Here is a 21,687-nt window from a genome sequence, read left to right on the forward strand (position 1 = left end):
GCTGGTCGATGACCCCCTGAGGGAGGTGCGGGGGTGGGGGTGCGGGCACCAGCCCGGGGCTCTCCCAGGTGAGCCGCGGGCCGGCTCAGCTGCTGGCCACATAACAGTGGCCCTTGTCCGCCGCCTGGGTGGGGGCTGGGGTACCAGCCCCGCGTGTCTCTGGTGGAGAATGGCATCCGCCCCCCTCCCAGTCTTATTGTCCATTCACCCTCCACCCTCGCCATTAATAGCTCCTCCCCTGAAGCCAAGCTATAAATAGCCCCCCAGCCCCTCACACAGGCCCCTTCAGCGCTGGGCACACACAGCCACCCACACACCAGCCCGCGCAGAGCCACGCGAGCCCGGGCACCGAGCCACTCCTGCTCTGCTCTGCGGCCAGGCGCACAGAGGGGCCCACACTGCCCCAGCCGCTGTCAGCTGAGACGGTCCCTACACCCTCCCGGGTCCTCCCACGGCCTGAGCTGGCACGCTGAGCTGTCGTCCACTCTTGAGGCCATGCGGCCAAGGGGCCCGGGGCAGGCGTTCCAGCCACTCCTCCTCTGCCTGGTCTGGCCTGGCCCCCCTTCCCCAAACGCAGGCCTCCTCAGTCTACCCCTGGGGGTCCCACCCAGAGGCCCTCTCAGATCCTCAAGCTTTTCATCTGCGGGGCAGGCACCGTAGCGTCCGCCCGCCTGACCATCCAGGGGCAGCAGCTCAGCCAGCGGCCCCGGCCAGCCTGGAGGGAGGCCCTGGACCCTACCGCTCCCTCCAGAGGAAACCGGTCCCGGCACGGCCTGAGCCCTGGCCCTCTGCCCCAGGTGCTGCCAGGCGGGCCCTGAGAGCCATAGGGTCCCGCCAAACCCCAAGGAGTCACAAGTTCAGCGCAGCCCCCACCCACCCTGGGGGGCCCCAAGGCTGGTCCTGCCTCCCACCTGGCCCATGGGACGGGCACCAGTGAATTCCTGTGCCCTGCCTCCTCCCGGGGCCTTGTCTCAGGTAACTGTGACCCCTGGAGAATCTCCTCCGGAGGGCCATGTGGCTGGTGGTACCCAGGGCCAGGGTGGGGGGCTTGGAGCCCACTGTTATTGTGCCAAAAGGAGAAAAGGAAAACAACTCTGTTTACGGAAAAGGCGCGTCCGCTGCCACTGGCCGGCGGCCTTCCTGGGGGGACAGAGGCCCTTTGTTGGGAAAACAGGAAGAGAGGATTTCCAGGACCCATCGGGCCACCCGCCGGCCGCCCGCCCCAGCTTCCTCTGATTCTCAGCAGCTTCTATGGCCACCAGCTGCCTGTCTGTCTATCGTCTTGTCTGTAAGTCCCTCTGATCACAAGACCCAGGCCTCCAGCTTTGGGGTGAAGCCGCAATCAGTGCTCAGTCCCACAGTACGGGGGGGGGAAGGGGGGACGTCACCTGGATGCTAGTGTCTCCTGCCCCCAGGCCACACAGGGACAGCACCTAACAGGTGCCCACTGGGTGCCCAGCTTCGGGCAGAACTGGGAGCACGGCAGGCCCGGCTCCCCTGGAGTCCCAGACCCTTGTGGAAACCCACTGAGGACAGCCCCACACTGCCCTCTGTGGAGAACGGGCTCTGTCAGGTCACAACAACCAGCGGTGCCCGGGAGGGTGGCCTTGGACTTAAGGCCCAAGGAGCACAGAGCCTTGCGTTGTCAGGCACGGGGAGAGAGGGACACGGCCCGGTGGAGCGGGCACCCCGAACAGCCCAGCCCCTCTGCTTCTCCCTTCCGCCCAGGGCCGCTAGCGTCTCGGGCCCAGTGATCACCCTGTCACTGCTGCGCATCCGGCCGGTGGCCCGCTCGCTGCTCCCTAGCTGGACCAGCCGCAGCGCGGGCAAGTGTGCACATGAGGGTATTCACACGCATCGGCACACACGCCCGACATTCTCACACACGTGTACAGGCACACACGCACCGCCTCCAAGCCCCGATCATCAGCACAGTCGCCCCGGCCCCGGGGGCCAGGCCACAAGCATCCGCACCCCTCGCCCCCACGCCCACCGGCATTGCTGGGAGTCGGCCGCTCCCCACCCCCATGTGAAGTTCTCGCCCCAGGCCGGCGGGCAGCTGTGAGGTACCACAGGGTGCCTGGCACTGGGAGGAGAAGGGGCCATCCCCGCGGCAGGGTGACGGTCCCCACCCCCACCCAGCCTCAGGTCGCCCCTCGCCCAGTGCCCAGGGCTCCTCTGCTTCAGCCCCACCTGCCACAGGCGTGTCCCCCTTGGGCTCTCACGGGCCAGAGTGGATTCCGTGGTCCTGCGGTGACCTCGGCCCTTTGGGGAGGCTGTGGGTGTCGCACCGCAGGCCTGGGTAGGGTATAAGGGGACAGAGGGAGAAAGGAAGCCGGGCACGCAGGAGGGCCCCGGGGTCCTGGCCCGCTGGCCGCTGCCTCTCCTCCGTCTGCATGGCGCCCGACCGCGTCCCTCCTGTCTGGAGCGGGATGGCCGGGGACTCCATCCCCAAGCCGGGCTGTGTCCAGGCCCGGACAGCTGATCCCCTGCTCCCCTCCCACCCTGACAGTGCAGCTTCCTCAGGCCGGTGGTGGGACCGCGTTTGGACCCCCGCCCCAGCTGGTCCAAAGGAGGAAAGGAGAAGGTGCACTGAGCCGGTTCAGGCCCCGGGCTGGGGGTGCTGCGGCTGGAGAGTGACCCTCCCAGGCTCCCCAGCAGCTGGACACCGGTGACTCCCACGGCCCCGACACTTGGGTCTGCACCGTCGGGAGTGGCCCCTGCAGGGAAGCACAGGGAAGTGAGACCGGCCTATAGGCTTACCAAGAAGTTTCATTTAATAGTGAGTAAACACAAAAATACAACTATCTGTCCAGCCTCTGCCCTCCCTCCCTGAGACCCGACGTGGGCCTGGCTCCCAGCTGACTCCAGGGAAGAACTACCTATTGGGTCATGGAGGAGTGAATGAACGAGTGAGGGAGGGAGGGAGTGGACAAGTGAGGGAGGGAGGGAGGGAGGGAGGCAGTGAATGAAGGAGAGAGGGAGGGAGTGAATGAACGAGTGAGGGAGGGAGTCAGTGAAGGAGGGAGTGAATGAATGAAGGAGGGAGGGAGTGAATGAGTGGGGGACGAAGTGAACGAATGAATGAGGGAAGGAGGGGACGAGTGGGGGAGGCGCACGTAACCACAAGTGGGTGGATTAAGGACAGAATGAACCGAGGAAGGAATGAGTGGAGGTGGAAGGAGGCAGGCCGATGGGGCGCCCAACGTGGCCCTGTACATTCGGAGCCTGTCTGACGCTCCAAGCAAACAGGAGGAATGGCCCAAAATGCTGTGCATGAAGCTTCTAGAAGCCAGTGGCAGCGCTGAGACGTCTGGGTGGCTGAGGCCACCTCCTGACTGTTGGGGACACAAAGCCACAGCTGTTCCCTGCCACAGCAGGCCCGGTGCTGGGTGGCGGTCAGACGGCCGGGCTGGCCACCGGAGTGCCTGGGGTACCCCCCGGATCGTGGTGGGGGTCCCGTCGTCACCCATGAGGGCCCCCAGACCCGGAGTTGGCCTTGCCCGCATCTGAGCTGACTGTGACAGCAAGAGGCAGGGTGGGGCAGGGGCCGCCCCTAAATGGGGACCTGGGCTTCTGCTGCCTGCCCAGGCGCAGGTCAAGGGGCGGCCCCGGGGGACTAGGAAGCTAGTGCCTCAGGCCTGGGCGGGTGCAGGGCAGGGGAAGCTCCGTGAACAACCTCAGGAGTTTTGAACACTGCACCTGAAAGTCACTTTCCCCCCAGATCGCCTCAGGTATTTGTCCCCAAGCCTCCGCACTCAGAGCGGACCCTGTGAAGCAGCAGCTACCCGCGGGGGAGCTGGTGGGTGGTGGGGGCCGTGTGGCTGGAGGGGTACGTGGCCCACAGCCACCCTGGCTCTCGAGGGTGTTCCTGTCTGTGACTGTCAGGTCCCCAGGGCCTCGGGTCTTCGGGAAGGGACCCACGGTCATGTCGAGAAGGGAGGGTTCCTCCGTTAATGAGGACCCCTGCCCCTGGGGTCCCCCGCTGGCGAGCCCTCCCTGATGCAAGCTCTCATCTCGGACGGGCCCAGACTTGGCAGTCGTGTCCGTCCATGGCCATGCCGGGGCGTGGCTGTGAGTGGCGGCCTCCCGCTGGCCAGGCCAGCCACCCCCCCACCCCCAGTATGTTACTCGGCTCAGCCTGTGCTCCTTGCAGGGCTCCCTGGGGGGACCAGGTCTCATGGGCACCAGGGCCGCTGACCGTGGAGCCCAGAGCTCCGGGGACAGGAGCACAGAGTCCCCACACAGTCACGGCAGCGATCACCGCTGCGCCCATCCCCGTCCGCGGGCACCACACCACCCACGTCCCGTTGCGGTTGGCTGGCTGCACACCAGAGCCCGGGTCCTGCGTTGTCCCCAGGGTGCCCGCGCTCTGCAGGGGCCGCCCCCGGGGAGTTAGGCGGTGCTGACGCGAGGGCGAGGCCCTGGCCCGCACCCTCGGGGCGGTGAGGGTGTATCACCTGTGCCACGCCACCCCGGGAAGGTAGTCTGCTATTTACCATCTTGGCCGGGTGGGGGCAGTTCCTGAAGTTTCTGCTGGACTGTCCCCACCAACAGAGCCCCGCCCCTGGGCGGGGTACATCAACCGCACTTACTCTTTGGGGACCGGAGTCCTGAGCACTGTGGTCCGTGGACCGGCTCACCCTACCCAGGACCCGGTTTATGATCCGGCCCCATGCGCCCCAGCTCTGCAGCCCCCGTGCCGGTGCAGACAGCATCTCCCCGGGGGGACGGCTGCGGAGTGAAGCCGTGGGCCTCTGTAAGAGCAGCCGGGGAATCATGGGGTGAGCAGCGCTGCAGGGCTGTCCTCCCTTCCCCAGCTGGCCGGCCAGGCTGTCCGCCGCCGTTCCGCTCAGTCACTGGCCGGGAGCTGCTGGGGGTCCCAGCTGGAGGCAGTGCCCACAACAGCGAGGAGGCCATTGGGAGGACTGAGGACAGAGCAGTGGCGGGGCAGGACTTAGGTCGTCCCAGGCCCTCTGGCCACTCTGCAGGGGGGGAGGAGGGAGGTCAGGGAGGAGGGGCACCGGGGTCATCAAGGCGAGGGGGGTGGTGAGCGCTGGGCGGATTCCGCATCCCGCCTCCTGGTGTCGCGTATTGTGTCGTGGCCTCCCCTCCAGCGTGGGCCCGGCGGCTGACTCGGAAAGGCTGTGCCGGAAGCCGCCGCACGGAGAGGCCCACGCGCTGCAGAGCCGCGGGAAGTCCCATCGGCGAGGACCCGAATCCGCACCCCCAGGAGTGAGCTTCGGATGAGACCGCAGCCCCGCCCTACCTGGACGCCGGACCCCGGAAACCGCGAGGCCACACACCCGGGGTTGGAGGGAGCCAGTGAAGCTTGGGGTAATTTGCTCCCACTGTCAAAGCCCCCCCAAAGGTAGAGCCGGCTGTGGGCCTGAGCTCAGGAGGGGAGAGGGGCAGCGAGGGGGGCCACCCCTCCAGGAGGTCAGCGGTAAAGTCTCACGGCGGCAGGGGGTGGGGAGTCCAGAGAGTCTCGTAAGGATGAGAGACGATGCCCCGAATGTGCCTGCTGGACATGGTCACAGGGAAAACCGATGACGGGGTGGGGGAGCTCTGAGGGGTCCCTGAGCAGGAGGGGCCAGAAGGGGACAGGTGTGACAGGGCGGGCAGGAGGGGGGTGGGGAGAGCACAGGAAGGGACACAGAGCAGACGGAGCAGGCCACTGGATGGGTGTCCCCAGCTGCATCCTGCTGCCCAATCAGGAGTGAGTGGCCACGAGAGGGGCTGAGGGGAGACGGGTCCGTGGTGGCTGGGGACCTCAGCAGGGGGCAGAGGACAGCAAGGGCAGTGAACCCTGGGGGAGCTGCAAATCGAAACCACCCTGAGATGCCCCCTAGGACGGCCACTAGCTGCGCACTGCTGACGGGAGCAGCCCCTGGGGTGACAGCCCGGAGCCTCCTCGTGGAGCCGCCAGTGACACTGGCTTCCGTCCCGGGCGCGTGCCCACAGGAGCGGAAAGCGGGGCCTCACACACACCTGCACACACACCCGTACACGCCGTTATCCCGGTGCACAAAATGTGGAAGCGACCTGAGTGTCCACTGACGGACGAAGGGACGAGCAAGACGCGGTCCATCCGTGTAGGCGATCATCCCTAGAAAGGGCGCTTCACCCCTGCTGCACCGCGGGTGAACCCTGAGGGCACTGTGTTCAGTGAAAGAAGCCATCACAGAAAGACCAATCCTGTGTGGTTTCACGTCTATAGGAGGTGCCAGAATCTGGAGTGGTCAGATTCACAGAAGCAGAGAGTAGAGACAGTGGTGCTGGGGAGGGTGCTGCGGGGGGGGGGGGGGGGGGAAGCGTCTGATGGGGAGGGAGTTCCAGTTTGGGAAGATGGAGAAGTTCTGGAGACCGGTAGTGGGGTGGGTGCACAGCAATGTGAATGTACTTAGTGCCCCTGAACTAGGCACTTACAAACCGTTAGGTGACCTGGCGTATCGTCTGTGGTGTAGATTTTACCCGGTGAAAAAGCTGCTGAGTTAGCGGCGGGCAGCAGCCCCGAAACACAAACCTTGGGGATTTCCACGTCTGCGACCAGCTCACGGCCAAACACCTGCCCGGCACAACGTAGAAAGGAGAACATTGATGATACCGATCTGACAATTCGATGTTTCTTTACTCTGAACGTGAAATAACAAATAACAAACAACCACGGCTAGTTGAGAAAGAGACCACAGAAAAAAGGAAAATACTTTCCTTTCTAGGTCCTTCAGTGTCCCTTCTACGGGCACCGGAGGGGGGAGCGGGGTGCCTGCTGGGGGAGCGGGGTGCCTGCCGGGGGTGGGGAATGCCTGCCGGGGGGAGAGCGGGGCGCCCACCAGAAGCCTCCCCAGGCTGGCAGGCTGCTCTTGCCTGTGGGCAGAGAGGCTGGGAAGGGGTCTGGGAGGGGCTCCCGCAGAACCGTGTTGACACGAGAGCCACGTCAGCACAGGTGGTCAACATAAGGACGGTCTGGGGGTGACTCACGTGCAGACTTCTGCCGGAGGGGCTGGAGGGCTGGCAGAAGTCCCACGAGGTCCCGCCGGGTGACCCCGGGCCGGTGCACAGCCTTCTTGTCATTTCTGTTGTCCAAACGGCACAAACTCTTGTGTTCGTTTCTGCTGCATTTAGTAATTTGGATATTGCAATACGCATATTTAAAAAAAAAGGCATTCCCTGGGCGCGTCTCCCCGCTACCTCCCGGACTTGGGAACCCAGGTGCCCTGGGACCATCAGGGAATGTTCTGGGTTTCTCTCAGGCCCCGGGCCCCGGGCCCCGGCAAGGAACCAGAGCTGCCTGTGGTGCGCAGGGTGCAGGGGTGAGGCCTCCGCAGAGAAACAGCTGTGAGCGGGCGCTCTCGTTACCGCATGGCTGTGTGCGCTGCATGTTGAAATGACTGTGGATACCGGGTTAAAGAAGAGTAATGATTAAAATGAATTTCACCCGTTTCTCGCTACTTTTAATTACCCGAGTGGCCCACATTCACTTTTCATCTGGTGGCACCAGTCTAGAGGGCCACCCTCTGCCACCGGTGAATTAGGTCAGCTCCTTTTTTCCCCCTAATGTCTCCAGAGGGGCCTTTGGGAGGGGGGTGCGTCAGGCCCCCAGCCCTATCTGACGAGCCCTGATGGCCCCCCCTGACCCCCCCCAACCAGGCAGTGTCCTCCCCACCTTCCCACTCCCCTCCCCCGACCCGGCCAGCTCTTCCCCGAGAAGCTGGGGACCGGGAACCTGGGAGGAGGCCTTGGGGGTCTCTCAGAACCCCTCCCACGTGCTCCTCGGATCTGGGCTGGGGCAAAGCCTCGCGGGGGCAGGGGAGACAGAGGAGGCCCAGTCCCAGGTGGCAGACACTTGGGTGGCCCTGGCCTGAAAACCACCACCCAGGGGGAGGCCCCTGGGGGCACTGAGCAGCTCTGAGCCTGAGTGAGGTTTTCCTGCAGACGAGGATATGTTCTGAGGCCAGCTGGGCTAAGACCCCGGCTTTGTGGCCCGGAGCGGGGCTTTTCCTGAGAGCAGCCGGTACCTTCCGCCGCGGCACAGGCCCGAGGGACCCGGGTGTGCGAGGGGCTGGCCCGGCTCGGGGTGGCTGCGAGTTCAGGATCTGGGGCTGGCTGCCTGGCCGAACGCAGGTGGGGTGCCGTCTGCCCTTGCAGTGCCCCCGGGCACGCGCACACACGCTCACGGACACGTGCACACACACGCACACGCTGAGACCTCCTGAGCGGGGCAGCCTTCCAGGGAACTCATCTGTCTTGTAGACGCGCCGCCCCCTCTTGGGGCCCCACCAGCCACCCCAGAGTGTTGGAAAGATGTCACCCATCCGGGGTGCGTCCTGGGCTTAAGATAGGCCCCCTGCTGGACCTGTTGGGTCTTGCGCACCTCCCCCCCCCCCCCCCCCACCATGGCGGGCGGCACAGCTCAGAGACCCTCAGCAGCGGGGCCTCCGTGGGACACCCACGCTGGCCTGGGACTCAGCCTCAGTGCCCAGCCTGGCCTGAGAGCCGAGCCTGCCAGGGCGTGTCTCCCCACAAGGTGCATCTTCTCTTAGCCACACCCTGCCCTCTGCCCGTCCAGGGCACAGACTGGGCCACCCAGGTGAGCCAGTGCCAGAGGTGGGCAGCCTCCGGGTCCAGTCGCCACGAGGGTCCAGTGTGGCCAGGCCTGGGGAGACCCGCTAAGTGACAGGGCCCACCGCCACCAGGCGAGCGAGGTCTTCTGCCAGGGTCCGTGTGGCTGCAGAAGCATCCGGGCCTGGCAGGGGTCGAGGCCGCGCTCAGAGGGGGAGACTCCGGGCCTCTGGCAGGGGCAGCTCCGGCTGGTGGCTGTGCCCTGGCCCTGGCTTCACCCTCTCTGCTGGCCCCGCGCCACGGCCGCCTGTCCCAGGACACCGTGTGCAGCCGGAACAGGGCGTGTGTTTGCTCAGGGCGCCCCACGGGTCCCTGCTCGGCACCCAAGAGACTCAGCAGGCCGCACAAGGGCCCATTGTGTCCCCAGCTGCCCCTGCCCCACAGCCACAGGCCACAAGGCTCCCACCGGGTCCCCCATCCCCCCCGACTCTGCCCCCGCCTCCTGACCGCACCACCCACCGTCTCCCCGCCGCACGCCCTGGCCTATGCCCCTAGCCTGTCCCTCATCCTGGTCCCCGACGCCCCTGACAGCCCACACCCTGCCTGCCCGCTGGGCCCAGGCCTCCTGGATCCTGATCTCTGGTGCCGCTCCCTGCCTAGACACCACCTGGTGGTGCATCCGAGTGCCCCGGGGCCGCCCCCCTCTCCTCCCCTCTGCCCCACCCAGGGCGGGAGACCCTCTTAACCGACTGTCCCAGGCAGGGCAAGAGCAGAGCAGAGCCCCTCGGGCCGCAGGGGCTTCCCACTGGAGGGGGCCCGAGAGGCGGCAATTGCTTGGGTGGGTCCAAGGGTCCTGGGGGTGGCGGGGGACAAGTGCAGGCCCTCGGTGCCCTCTGTCAGGCTCGGCGCTGGGGCCCCTTCATCGGAGAGCCGCACTGCTGCCCAGCGAGGGGGGCGGGGCTGGCTACGCTGGCCCGGAGAGGAAGCCTGTGGGTGAGGCCCGGTCATGAGCTGTGAGGACTGCAGCGGCTCAGACGTCGGGGCCTCAGGGCTTCTCAGTGGACGGGGGGCTCGTGGGGGGGCCACCTGCACCCCTCCGGCGCAGGGGCCAGAAGCGGTTGAGGGGGGCACCCACAAGCCAGGATGACCTAAATGGTCCCAGTGACAGGTGGGGAAAGGCGTCACCATCGACCGCAGGGGAGCCCAGGGGACAGGGTGAGCCATGGGGCAGGTGTGTTGTTAATGAGGCATCGGAGCAGTTACCTAAGCGACAGGGATGCACTGATGCGGGCACCCTGCTGGAGCGACTTGGGGTCAGTGGGTCAGCCCCACCAGGGGACGACCCAGCTGGTGCACCCACCCACTCAGGGGGGCGGGCACACGTGTGTGATCACCGCCCCCCCCCCCCGCCACTCAGCTGCATTTGGGGGTCTCCAAGGTCCCCCACTGACCCGGGTCTGCCCTCTTCCTGCTCCCCTTCCCCTGCAGCTGTGAGGTTCCTCCTGGGCCTGGCCCAGTGAGGTCTCAGGTGGGGAAACCAAGGCTAGAGGTGAAGGAGGGGGCAGACATCCGTGGGGCAGGCTTGTCCGACACAGGCCAACAGCCAGCCAGGTGGAACGGGTCTGCCCGGGTGGGTGTCGGGGGGGGGGGGGGGGGTCATGTCCACATGCGCACGTGCGCTGGGATCCGGCCAGGAGGCAGGCGAAACAGAGGCCGCGGCGTGCGTCATGGGCAGCACCCCAGGGCGCCCGCCCAGCGGCAGATGGCAGGGCTGTTACCAGGCAGCAGAGCCCCGAAGGCCGGGCCAAGGGAGGGGGTAGGGGAGGGGCTGGGAGGCAGCCGCTTTGCTCCCCTCCACAGGTCAGAGACACAGAGACAGGTGCGCGGGAGGCCACATGTGGCCCGGGGCCTGGCCACCGGGTAGTTGCCAAGACGCCCTCTGCGGCCCTGCCCTGGCTCTGCCCACCCCACCCTCAGTCGTAGGTCAGCCCGGCCCGTGCCCTCCAGACCCCCGTGCTCGCTGAGAGAAGGCCAGCGTCAGTGTCGACGCGCTGCCCTGCGTCGGCACGCCTGCGGCCACGGTGCCCAGGCTGCCCGGACGCCGGCCCCCGCCCGCCTCCCTGAGAGCGCAGCAGCCCGGCCTGCGCTGGAGTCACCAAATCCTGGAAGGGAGACTTCAGGACCGCAGACCGTCCACAGAGGCCCTCTGCCCGGCGCGGCCCAGCCCACCCCTCCTGCCCCGATCCTGGGCTCCTTCCCGCCACCCTGTCCCCGCAGGCCTCGCTAAGACACCTCCCCTTGGCCTGGCTGGCGTCCCTCTGCCCCCACCTCCTCTCCCAGCCTCCTGGACCCTAGATCGTCCCCACGGGAGACGCCCCCCACCTGCGCCCTGGTGGTGCTGGACATGGGGAACGCCAGCCGAGGGCGCAGCCAGCCCCTCCTACCCGGCCTCCGGGACTCGCACGGAGCCCAGGCCTGGCCACCCACCCCAGCTCCCGTACCTCCCCTCCCCTGGCTCCTGGCCCAGTGAGCCCCAGCCTCAGGCGTCTAGCCTGTGATGGGGCGGCAACCGCTGCCTGGCTGCCTGTTTGCGCTCCTGAGCCTGTTTCCCAATATGTAAATGGGGAGCAAGAGGAGGACAGCATGCCCCATCTCTGCCCTGAGAGCCCCACGTGAGGAGAGGGGTGATGGGCGGGTCCTGCACAGAAGTGTGGCAGTGGCTCTCTGCCTCCCCTCCCTGTCCTGCCCCTGCTCACCAACAGATACGCTTTGGCACCAGGAAGGATGCTGGTACCCGGAATCCAGGACCCGAAGGACGCCCCCCAGGCCTGAGCTAGTTCCCGCAGCTGCACCCCCCCCCCCCGGCCCCACTTCAGGCCGACATGCACCCCGAGCCTGCCCAGCCGGCCCTGCCCTGGTCCCAGGCTCCGGGCCTTGGGAAGAGGCAAAGCCCAGGTGAAGCCTGGATGGGGGGATGGGAAAGGTGTGTTTTAGTGCCTAGAGGTCAGGGGGCATCGGCAGAGGGTCTGGGTGCTAGGAAGGGGCGGGAGACACAGAAGCGGGTCACACCGGGCTACAGGACACTATGGGCACCCTACCCACCCAGCCCGTCAGGCGCCTCCCCACCCACACCTTCCCCTAGCGGCTCTGTGGGGGCAGATGGCGCTCCCAGGAGACCCATCTTGCAGCTCAGAGAACTGAGGCCCGGTGGCTCTGTCTTTCCTCCACAGGTGACAGGGAGCCACTGAAGGTTTCCAGCCAGGGAGTGGTGTTCGGAAGCAGGCTCCAGAGGTGTCCCGAGAAGGAGGGCCAGCGGGGGGCCGAGAGCAGCGGAGCCTGGGCGCTGGGGCCGGGGGAAGGCCGGGCGGGGGTGGGGTGGACACCGGGGCCACTGTAGTTGGGGGGGGCCTCGGCCCTGGGTCCCAGAGTAGCTGCCTTGCCGGCCTGGGAGGGACTCCAGGGCCGGGTCGAAACCCTGGACTGGCAGCGCGTCCCAGAAACCACAAGTCAGCGGCTCCCCTCCGGCTGACGCTGCCTGGAAAGCCACTCTGGGAACGCCCCGGGTGCGGCACAGAGACAGGGGGTGAGAGGGCAGAGGGTCAGTGTCGGATATTGCCTGGGGCCCTCAGGGGAAGGACCGAGTCCCCAGGGTGGGGCCTGGGCCGGAAGGGAGGAGCCTGGCCTGGCTGCGAGTGGGGGGCACCTGCAACGCCCCCATCGGGTCTCCCCGGCAGTGCTGGGTGATGACAGGCTCAGCGCGGGAGCCCCGGGGGGCCCAGACCCCCAAGGGGCTGACGCTGCTGTGCTGTTGATGAAGGAGAGACAAGGCCCCCGTCTGGAGCCCAGCCAGGCCCTGGGGGGGCCCCAAAAGGAGGTAGAGGGGGCTGGCACAGGGTCCACTCTGGGCCAGGTTGGCTCTTAGGCACCTCTTGGTTCCCCCCCACCTCCGGCCCCCTGCGCAGGTCTGCCCCCCCCTCCCACCCCGTGCCCTGAGGAACCTGCCCCCCCCAGGGCAGTGGGGGGGAGCCAGGCCCACAGGAAACAGGAAGGGGATCCGGGCAGGGAGGCGCTGGTGGCTTGGGATGGGGAATTTCTCGGGCGTAGGGGAGCTTAGCCAGAGAGTAAAAGCACAGAATTCTTTCCATTTCTCTGCGGTGACTCAGTAGCTGTTCCCCCCCCCCCCCCCCCCCCCCCCGGGTGACTGCGTCAGCCCCCGGAAGGCGCCTGACCTCTAGCGTGGGGTGAGCACCGCCCCCCCCCGTGCTGCAGCCCAACTTCTCTCCCAGTCAGGTGTGGCCTGGCCCAGCTCAGCCCCCACCCTCCACCCTGCGCTGCTCTCCCCTGAGAGCTCCTGGTCCCCCACCCTGGCCACACCCATCTCCAACCCAGCCTGGACTCCAGCCTCCAGGCTTTTGGAGGGTGCTGGGCCCTGGATCCCAGCGTGGGTGCCAGTGCCGGCGGGGGGGAGGGTCCACACAGGGTCTGCGGGGCCCTACCCGCAACCCCACCGTGACTCAGTTGTCCTGCTTCGAGCCAGGGGGCTGCTCCACCTGCCAGGGTGCCCGAGCTGGCTGGGAAGGGGCTTGAGAAGACAGGGAGCACACGTGATAAGGGGCCCCCACGCTGGAGTGCCCACCATGGACATCTGGACACCACCTGCCTGGTCCACACGGGCTGGCTGGCCTCAGGCACACAGGCCCGTGTGCTCACCTGTTCACAGTGCTTACCTATCGTCCGAACCCTGGTGCGGGCTGACCAGCCGCTGGGGAGCTCTGTGCTGTCCTCCCAGCCAGACTGGGTCCCTCTAAGCTCCTGGGCCCCAGAATACCTGGGGAGCCCCGCGGTGGCCCAGTCCCATTTGGGGGTCAGCAGGAGTGAGCAGGGGGACGCGGGATGGGGGCATCTCCTCACCAGAGGCCTGTTCAGCTTCTGCGCTGGCTGGGGTCCTCCCTGGCCCTGCCCCCCCTTCCACTGTCACTTTCAGGAACAGGGGAGTGGCCTTGAGGTGGAAGCCAGCCCAGCTACTTCTTTTGAACCAGATGCTCTGTCCAGGTCACCTCCTGCCTGGGGACAGAGACAGGGCCTCGGTGGGCTCTCTGGCCGCCCCCAGTCTGGGTTGGAGCTTGGACTCGGGGTGGGGGGCAGAGCCACAGCAGCCCCAAACCCTTTCTCCTTTACCTGGCCTCCATTCCCCCTCCCCACAGAACAACATGATAAGCCGGGAAAGTCCTCTAGCCCAGGCTTGGGGCTCAGGGTGACCAGACCGTCCCCTTCCTCCCTCACGGGTGCGGCCAGCAGCCCCTGAATACTGACCTCCCGCAGCGGGCCCACATCCTGAGCCCCCACACCTCTGCCGTACCTTGGGATCCGAATGCCCACGTGCCTCTCAGTGCCCAACCCCGGCCGGCACTGGGGACGCTTCCGGGAGCCAGACCTGGTCCCTCTGGCAGAACCCGCAGTGAGGAGGGTCTGGAAGGCTAGATGGGGCCTCCTGGGGCTCACCTGGCAGATGTGCTCCGCCCTGCCCAGCCCGGCTCCAGCCTGCGGCCCCCGGGATCCGGCCCCTGCGCACGGCCCGGGTCCACCCCCAGCGGGCACGGAAAGCAGGGGCCGGCTGAATCTCGGGTCCACGGATGCTTGTGCGCCACCTCAGGCCTCCAGGGTGCTGAGCACCTCACGGGCCTCAGCCAGTGCCCGTCTCGTCCTTCAGCCAGGACCAGAACTTTGGGTCACACTGGACCTTCCTTGGAACCACTGACACGCCTGGGCATCGGGGGACTCGCTCCAGGCTGGCTATTTCCAAACCATTAAAGGAGAAGACCCACAGTGCTCCCCGGCTTACCGGCTCACAGCTGTGTGGGTGCTGCCTGGGGCCGGCAGGGAGGGGCCAGCCGAGGCCTGACCTGAAGTTCTCCCCAAGCCTCACCTGTTCTTGGGTGGAGCTCCTGCCCTCGCAGTGACACTCTCCTGTGCGCTCGGCTGGGCCAGTGGCCACCCGTGGGCTCATCCTTCCTGAGGCTTCCCCCTCAGTGTCCCCGAAGACCACTGCTGTCTCTGCTGTAGTATGAAAGCAATGGCCCCACAAGGGCTGCTGTGGGGGTATGTGAGTGACGGAGCACAGCAGGTATGCAGGAAGTGCTCGCTAAACGCACATATCCAGGCCATACCGTGTCCCGAGCTCATGTTTGCTGTGACCAGGCCCTCAGGGGGTCTGTGCTCCGGACACTCTGGGGGTCCATTTGCAGGGGACAGGTCCTCCACCACCTGAGTGTGGTCTGAGTGGCCTGGGCCAGTCCTGGGACTGGCCCAAGACTACATCATCACTGCTTGGGCCCCGGGGCCCCAAGGTCCCTGAATCCCTCTGGGACTCAGGACACCAGCCCCGTCCGCTCTAGAGAGACTCCCTGACCGGCTCCAAATGGCACAAGTCTGGTCCCCACACCTTTGGCCCCACTGTTGCCCCAGCCTGGGCCCTGGCGGTCACAGGTGCTGAGAGCCCCGCACGCCCTCCCTCTGTTCTCTGTCAGCCTTGGAGACCCGGCTGAGTTGGGCCTCCTCCTCTAGGAAGATCCCACATGGGACCCACTGCCTGCGTGGATCCTGAACCCTGGCCAGTGGGAGCTTCATGCAAATCAGAGGCAAACCCAGGCAGAGCCAGCTTCTGGCTCCTTGGGAATCACCCTCATAGCCCCTGCCACACCTCACCCTTGTCTGCATGCTGGAGGTTGGAGTGGAGTGGGGCGACGGTCCCGTCCAGCCTGGACATCATCCACAGAGGCTGCAGGACTTTCCCTGGCTAGGTTCTCAGAGGCTGCACCCGGTCCTGGGGGGACAGGGTGTGGGGTCCCCGCAGAAGGTGGCGCGGCCACCCTAGCCCCTGGGGCCCCAGGCCCCCAGGGCAAGCAGGAGGGATGTGGGACAGCCCTCCCCTAATCCAGGCAGGGCTCCTTGGCCTTGAGGTTCTCAGCATGGTGGGGGTGGAGCTGCCCGGGTGAACTGGGCCCGGTCCCACGTCTCCCGATCCCGGGGAAACCCCTGACTCTATCGATGAAATCCAGGGCCCGTGCCCAGGACAACAGACGGAGACCCCGCAGTCATGTCCATCGGAGGCCTCCTGCGTGCCGTGGGAAACACCTCACAGGCACCTCACTGGGTCCTCCTTCCGGACCCACACGAGGGTGATCAGAGTCCCCGCAGACGGGGAGGCCCAGGTGAGGAGAGGTCGGGGATGTGCCCATGGTCCTGGCATGGGCTGGTGGCAGAGCAGGGATTTGGCCTGAGGGGTGGGTGGGGACCAGCTGAGGCTACTCAGCTTGGGTCAGAGGGCGGTCCCAAGGGAGGGAGGAGACAGGCCCTAGCTAAGTGGCCGGGGAGCTGGTGCCCACCGTCCAGGCCCAGCCTGGTCCCCGTCGCTGGCCTGAGGGTCTCTGTGGGGAGAGGGTTCCTTTGGGCAGATGGTCACCGTTCCCATCACCGCCACCCTCAAGGCTGGGCTTGGGGTGTCCGGTCCAGCTGTGCTCGGGTCAGCTCTACTGGGGACCTGGCCCCTCCCCAGGTTAGGCCTGGACCCTCCCCCGGCTTCTTCGGTTTTTCAGGCCCTGCCGACCAGAAGCAGGGGCAGCCGTTGCCAGGCCTGAGGGGGCTCGCTGGCTAAAGGGTCCACGGTGGCGTGGGTGTGCCATCAAGAGGGGGCGACAGTTCTCGAACGCAGGCCGGCCTTGGCCGGGGGTCAGGCCAGACCGGGGCCCCCTGGGCAGGGAGGCCAGAGTTCACGCAGGCCACCGCCGCCCACTGGCTCCCACGCATTTTCACCCCACCCCAGCCCAGGCCCTAGCCCCGGTTGCCTTTGGGAAATGTTACAAAACCCTGGCCCAGTCCTGCTGGCTCCCCTCCCTAGCGGGTGAGAGGCCACAACGGAGGTGAGGCGAGTGGAGGCCGGGGGGAAGGCCCTTCCGCCTCACCCAGACGCCCCTGCTGCGGCTTGTGCAGGCGCTGGAGGAGGGGCGGGGGCGCCGGGCTGTGTCACCGAGTTCTCAGGGCCCAGCTGGGGGCTGGGGCGGGAGCGGGTGCTGGTACAGAGCTGGGTGTTGTCTGGGAGCCGACAAGCCAGGTGTGCGGGCCCGGGAGAGGACAGACCCGGGAAGGCCAGGGGTTCCTGCAGCCAGAGCAGAGGCCAGAGGTGGCTTAGGGTGGTGGCTGTGACCGTGGGCCAAGTCACCGGGGGTAACCCTGCCGGCCAGGGCAGTCCTGGTGACAGCATGCTGGCAGAAGGCAGGAGCTGGAAAGACGGGCTGCAGAGGAAGTGGAGACTGGGTTGGCGGAGGCTGGAAGCAGGGAGGGGGGTCCAAGGGGAGCATGGTGGGCTGGTGGGGGGCGGCTAGGGAGATGGGACAGAGGCATGGCCTAGGTTGAGGGGTATCTCGAGGCCAGGGCAGGGCCGAGCAAACCTGTGGGGTGTCAGGGACAGCTGGAAAGGGGCAGATTGAGGAGGACTTAGTTGTTGGTACGGGGACTGGGGTGGACAAGACCACCAGAGAGCAGGGAAGAGGGCCTGGGGGAGGCCTGAGGGGGCCTGGAGGCTTGGAGAGCAGCCCCCTGTGTGTGCCCTCCCTCCCCGCCCCCCCTTCTCCAGCTCTGTGGGCACGTTCAGAAGCGTGTGAGCGAATGTATGTTTGCACAAGTGTGTCTGTGTGGGGTTTGTGTGTGTGTAGGAGACATAGACTGTGAGTGACCCAGGCCATCTTCTGTCCACTTCCCCCTCCCTTCGTTGTCCCGGAGACGAGCCTGGCTCCAGTCACCATAGCAACAGTGCAGCCCTCCTGCCAGCAGGATAGGGTGACCCACGGGCCGGCTGTTTCCAGCACCAGGGGCAGGGACCCTCTGGCAGGGTGTGCCCTATGGAAGCCGGCTGTGACTGCCACTCTCGGCAGGATGGTCCCGGGATGGAGACACCCTTAGCACGCTGGCCTGACCTCCGACGCCTTCAAGGGCCACGGGAGGCCAAGGGACAGGGCCTGGCTCTCCGTGGTCGGTGGGACAGCAGGATGAGGACCCGGCACCTCAACCCCGGTCAAGCCCACCATCTGGTGGCCTCTCCTGTCTGTGAGCAGAGTTGTCCCCAGCTCTGCTGCTCATGGAGGTCCTCGCCTGGGCCACACCTGCCTGTGGGTTCCAGAGCTATTTTTAAGGCCCACCGGGTAGGCCTTCAAGAAACCAGGAGAAAAAAAACAGCAGGGACCGACATTCTACATTGCTGGTGGTGTGGTGGGAACCAGACCTGCAGGGATGCGATGGCCTGGGGTCATCTCCGAGAGCCACACCCAGGGCAGAAGGGCAAAAGCTCCTTGACTCTGATCCGGCTTTGCACCACCCCTACCAAGGAGGACAGAGACTCCGCAACTGGGAGAATCTCTCGGAGCCTCCGTCTGCCAAGCTGAGAAAGGGGTAGGTGGTGCCCCACCGCAGGGAGGGGCGGGGAGAGGTCCCCGGCACCCTGCCAGAGTGGACCTGGGGCCCTGGGTGGCTGCACAGGCAGAAATACCGGCCCCCTGCCCACTCCTCAGGCCAGAGGGAGGCTGAAAGAGACCTTGACAGCCATGGACAGGCCCTGGTGGAGGGTCCGGGTCCAGCACGATCCCTCGCAGAGCTCCCAGTCGGGGAAGGCTACGCACACACTGGCCCACACGTGCACACACACACAGGCTCGCACGACAGCACACGGGCAACACACAGGGTGGTCTACAACGGATAAGGGCTCTGAGAAAATCCCCACCCCAGAAAAAAGGCTGCTTCCTGCTCCATCCTCTATCTCCCAGACCAGGCCAGCAACCCCTTCCCCACTCCTGGAGCCTTCCAGAGGCTTCCGCAGATGGCCCAGACCCCCCTCAGAGCTTGAGGGGCTGTAGACAGTACACACACTCATGCCACCGCTTTCTGAAGAAGTATGAGTGAACCCTGCTCTGAGTTTGGGGACACTCGAGGTTTTCAGACCAAGACCCGGGAGCTGGGGGTGGTTCTCCGCCCCTGGGATGCTGGCCTCCCAAGGCTAACTCCCAAGATGAGGGACCCACAGGGCACACGGGGCCAGGGCACGTGAGGAGGACTGGCCTGGAGATTCACACGATGGACTGGGGGCACACCAGAGAGGCCACTGGAGACATCAGCTCCTGTTGGTGGAACCGGGCCTATCTCAGAACCACACCTTGCCGTGGTTATCACCTACTCCCAGGACACCCTCCATCATTCCCACCCTCCCCAGCCCAGCGCAGGCAGAGGCCGGGTCCAGGAACCCATTACAGCCTGACCTGAGGTTTACTATGCTCTGGCGGACGGGTCCTGGGACCCTCTGCTGGTCCTCGGGAGGACCCACAAGTGGACGATAGCCCCACAACAGGTGCTGTGTGGATTTGGCTGAAGGGGAGGGCTCCTGCCCTCTACCTTGGATCTGACCCTGTGGGGCCCCCTGCCCTCACAGGCCCATGCTGCAGGAGGACGGTGGACAGAGTTCCTGCAGCAAGAATCTGAGAGCTGGATCAGTGAAGGGCCTACTTTCTGCCCTGGGGCAGTAACAGTGGCAGCGAATGGCAGTGAAGGGGGGTGGCTTGGGGGAGGTTGGGTGTGCTGCGGCAGCCAGCGGGCCAGCCCAGGCCCCTGAGGACCTTGAGTGTGCATCCTTGGGGGGCACACCTGAAGGGGACCCCAAATGGGCCCAGGGATGTGCCTGCAATGGTTAGACCCCGGGCTGGATGGCAGGGTCCACAGAGAACACCTGCAATGCCAGCGCCTCGGCCCCTTGGCTCCCCCAACCCTCAACCCTCTTCCAGACAGCGGGGTGGGGGGGTGGGAGGGGGTGGGGGTGGGGGGAGACTGCGCTACTGCTACTGGCAGACAGCAGCTCACATGCGAGTCCTGAGCAGCTCAGGCTGGTGACCTTGGGCGGAGGTCAGCAACCTTCAAGGTTTGACCACTCCACACAGGTGATTCTGTGTGGTACTGAGGTCAGGGAACAGGCTCGGGTCCAGACTACAGCCATGTGTAGTGGTCAAGGTGGAGTCCCTCGGAAAGGTGGTCAGCAGCTGGGCCTGGAGAACAGCCAGGTGGGCGGAGGGCAGAAAAGGGTGCTCTAGGCATGGGGACAGCAGAGCAAAGGTTCCAAGGAGGGGATGCGTGGTCAGGGACCTCAGGCTGCGGGCTCGAGGTCAAATCCCGGTCAGAACAACGGCCCCGGGGTGAACCGGGGACGGGGGGGGGGGGGTGAACCGGGGACGCCGGAGACGGTCAGCGCTTCCCCCGCGCCACGGGCTGCGATCTCCCGAGCAGGGGTCCCCGAGAGGGCGGCACTGCCTCCTCGGGCTGGGCGCGGAATGCCGGACACCTATTCGCATGGTCCGGGGCCCACGGGGGTCGCCTCCAGGACTCCCGCCTCTGCTCGGAACACTGAACCTACAGCAGCCCGCGTGGTCTAGCTGTCCGCTGGGGACGCGGCGGAGGGGGGCGCGCGTTCTGCCGGTGACCTTCCCCGGCAAGGCCTGGGGCGGGGCTGGTGAGTCCCTGCTCCGCCCACACACCACCATTGGCCGGGGCTTCGGGGCCCTTTGAAAACCCCGACTTCTATTGGCTCCCGCGGCCCCGCCCCACACGTCTCGGCCGCCGCCCGCGCAGGAGCTGCGCGTGCGCGGTGTGTGTGAGCGCGCGTGCGGGAGGGGGGTGACGTGGACCGCCACGCCACTCTGTGCGCCTCCGCGGCTCCACTATAGCGAGCTAGTTCCGGGCGTCTCTCCGCGCACCCCTGGCCCACCAGACCTCGCCAACCCCGGGTGGAGGCGCCCGGCCCGGCCAGGCCGTCGTCTCGGCCGCCCGCGCGCGCCCCCGGGAGCGCCCCAGGTGCTCAGACCCCGCGGAAGGGGGCGGGGTTCCGATCGCCCCGCCCCCGCGGAGGGATACGGTCGCCGCGGCCCAAAACCCCGGGGCGAGGCGGCCGGGGCGTGTGAGCCGCTCGCTGCTGCGCGCGCACGCGGTCCACGCGCGGCTCTGCCCGGGGTCCCTGCGCCGCGCGGACTGCCTCGCCCGAGCGGGTCCCCGCGCTTCCCGCCTCGCCGCCGCGGCCGCCTCCGTCCGAGGCTCGGGGCTCCGCGCGGCGCCGGGAGGCCGCCCTCTCGCGTCTGCTGCCGCGCGGGGAGCCGGGCCGGGTGAGAGGCGGCGGAGAGCCCGGGGGCCGCGGGCCCGCGCCCCGCTGCCGCCCGCGATGCTGCTCTCCAAGTTCGGTTCCCTGGCGCACCTCTGCGGGCCAGGCGGCGTGGACCACCTCCCGGTGAAGATCCTACAGCCAGGTGCGCGCGGGGCTGGGGGGCGCCGGGGGCGGAGGAGCCGGGGCGCCCGGGCCGGGGGAGGGGGACCGGGACGCTCCGGGCCGCACCAACCCCACCCGCGCGCGGTCCCCACAGTTAAGGCGGACAAGGAGAGCTTCGAGAAGGTGTACCAGGTGGGCGCCGTGTTGGGCAGCGGAGGCTTCGGAACAGTCTACGCGGGCAGCCGCATCGCCGACGGACTCCCGGTGAGTCGGGCCGCCGGGCGGATTCTCGCCCACCGCGCGCGTCGTCGCGTGTCTTCGGGCCTGACCACTCGCGTCCTCCCCCCACCCCCGTCCCCAGGTGGCCGTGAAGCACGTGGTGAAGGAGCGGGTGACCGAGTGGGGCACCATCGTAAGTGCGGGCGCCGTGGGGCGGGCCGGGGCCGGGGTCGGGGCCGCTGCGGCGCGGCGCGCGCTGACCACCGTGTCCCGCAGGGCGGCGCGGCCGTGCCCCTGGAGGTGGTGCTGCTGCGCAAGGTGGGCGCGGCGGGCGGCGCGCGCGGCGTCATCCGCCTGCTGGACTGGTTCGAACGGCCCGACGGCTTCCTGCTGGTGCTCGAGCGGCCCGAGCCGGCCCAGGACCTCTTCGACTTCATCACGGAGCGCGGCGCCCTGGACGAGCCCCTGGCGCGCCGCTTCTTCGCTCAGGTGCTGGCCGCCGTGCGCCACTGCCACGGCTGCGGGGTCGTGCACCGCGACATCAAGGACGAGAACCTGCTGGTGGACCTGCGCTCCGGCGAGCTGAAGCTCATCGACTTCGGCTCGGGCGCGCTGCT

General features: G+C 67.1%; 1 protein-coding gene across 1 annotated transcript in view; it reads left to right on the plus strand.

Moving 5' to 3' along the window:
* The first annotated feature begins 20,335 nt into the window (after window positions 1-20,335).
* PIM3 (Pim-3 proto-oncogene, serine/threonine kinase) overlaps window positions 20,336-21,687 on the plus strand; it is a 3,574-nt gene continuing 2,222 nt past the window's right edge. The window contains exons 1-4 of the mRNA XM_049626576.1: window positions 20,336-20,891; window positions 21,006-21,115; window positions 21,213-21,263; window positions 21,347-21,687. The exon at window positions 21,347-21,687 is cut by the window's right edge and continues 23 nt beyond it. Coding sequence (XP_049482533.1) covers window positions 20,807-20,891; window positions 21,006-21,115; window positions 21,213-21,263; window positions 21,347-21,687 — 587 coding nt within the window. The 5' untranslated portion in view covers window positions 20,336-20,806. The remainder of the gene's footprint in view (window positions 20,892-21,005; window positions 21,116-21,212; window positions 21,264-21,346) is intronic.

This window comes from Panthera uncia, chromosome B4 (genome assembly GCF_023721935.1).
Source record: "Panthera uncia isolate 11264 chromosome B4, Puncia_PCG_1.0, whole genome shotgun sequence".
Taxonomy (NCBI): domain Eukaryota; kingdom Metazoa; phylum Chordata; class Mammalia; order Carnivora; family Felidae; genus Panthera; species Panthera uncia.